A 1,739-nucleotide genomic window follows, 5' to 3' on the forward strand; every position below is an offset into this window, starting at 1 on the left:
AATCAGTTGGAGAGCTCTGTTGAACACTTGGCAAGCAGAATGTAAAACCTGTAATGTTTCTGTCTATTGTATCTTTTATATAACCTTTTTTAAAAATAATTAGGTATAATTTTAAAGCTTAGAAATTCAGCTTTCGAATGCATCCAACCATTTTGATCAGCTCCTAACCAGTGCTGCCCAGTTCCTCTAAACCAGCGTGTTACCACCGGCGGGCGCCCCCAGCGAAGACAAAAATAACAAGCATACTTTTCAAAATATCTGCCTTAATCAACACAAAACAGGTCTCATTTGAAAGCTTGGAGTCTGACCTTTACAATGCATGTTAACTTTGATGAACTGCGAGGTAGTGCTGAGCTATGTGCGGATAAATAGAAAAATGTTTGTGTTCTATGTAGTCTAATATGTCAGAAACATCATACAGCTCAGATAGGCATGTGTCATTTGAAGGGTCTCATCGAGTGGAATAAAACAAGTATAATTATATAATATTTGAGGCTTTGACTAAACTTGAGTGAGGCATTACTTCAAATTCAAAACAACAACTTCAAAACTGTAAAGGGCTAAGTGTGCGTTCACACCGCCGCCGTCGAGAGCGCCAAAGTGGCCGGAAGTCCTTACATTTTTGTGTGGACTAACCCTTTAAGTTTGATCGCTGTTAAAGCTAGAATGTCCACTAATGTGTGTATTTACAAAAAGGCATGAGTGGAGAAAACTTTTTTTTCATAAAACTGCAATTTAAATACATTAATTTATTTCTATAGGCTATACAAAAAAGAAAAGAGAAAATAATGAGGCTGAATAGCGGATCTATTGCATGTTAAACGGTGGTTGTCTAGTCTATGAATGGTACACCCCCCTAAGCTCACAGAAGTGGTTTGACCCAAGCCCTCAGCAGCCAATGACACTGACCCCTCAAACTGATCTGAACGCCTATTTAACACCCTGAATACAGTATTGCACGCGCTGGTTTTTCACGTTAAATACGTGCTGTTTACGCCTGAACATGCAGGTGTTTTTGGCCCCTTTGGCCTTCCACACTCTCCACACAGCGTCACGCACGCGCCGGGAGTTTCCGGGAGTGACGCGTCGAAACCTGCGCATACGCGTCTGTCTCGGAGCGCCAATCAAAAGCCAGCTCAGTTTCATCCGTTTGTAGACATTATAACCAAACATTTGTGTGATTACATGATGAGCAGTAGTTAACGGTGTTTAGACAAGCGCTCTATAAAACAGACAAAAGACCTGCAAATGATAATAATAATCGTAAAACATATTATACCGATATTAAATGGTGTTTATTGTAATTGCGTCTACGCATGTTTCGGCCGGAGTTGTTGTTGCACTTGCACAGCTGGACCAGCAGGCGGCGGAGACGCGCTCTCACGCAGCAGCAGCAGCAGCAGAAGAAGAAGAAGCAGACGCAGAGCGCCATTTCGTGTTTGGCGCCCGAACAGAGAGGACTGGAGCCCCTGCTACACTCCTGAAGCCGCCGCAGAGGACTCGCTGACAGCAGCAGCCATGAGGCGGTCGAGGGCGGACGTGCAGCGCTATGTGTCTGCGGTTCAGAGCGCCTCTCCCTCGCTGAACGCGGTAAGAGCAGCACGACAGGCCTCTAGAGCAACAGCCTCAGCACTCTCGAGAGGACCCAGCGCCGCTGACACACACACTCACACACACACACACACACTCACTCACACACACACACTCACACACACACACACACACACACACACACTCAC

The 1,739-nt window shown here is 45.2% G+C and overlaps 1 protein-coding gene across 1 annotated transcript in view; it reads left to right on the plus strand.

The window, feature by feature from the left end:
- The first annotated feature begins 1,347 nt into the window (after window positions 1–1,347).
- Window positions 1,348–1,739, plus strand: part of LOC107559216 (E3 SUMO-protein ligase RanBP2-like) — a 73,970-nt gene continuing 73,578 nt past the window's right edge. The window contains 1 exon segment of the mRNA XM_016242966.1: window positions 1,348–1,590. Within this exon segment, the coding sequence (XP_016098452.1) occupies window positions 1,519–1,590 (72 nt within the window). The 5' untranslated portion in view covers window positions 1,348–1,518.

Source organism: Sinocyclocheilus grahami, unplaced genomic scaffold (assembly GCF_001515645.1).
Source record: "Sinocyclocheilus grahami isolate Dianchi unplaced genomic scaffold, SAMN03320097.WGS_v1.1 scaffold678.1, whole genome shotgun sequence".
Lineage (NCBI taxonomy): Eukaryota > Metazoa > Chordata > Actinopteri > Cypriniformes > Cyprinidae > Sinocyclocheilus > Sinocyclocheilus grahami.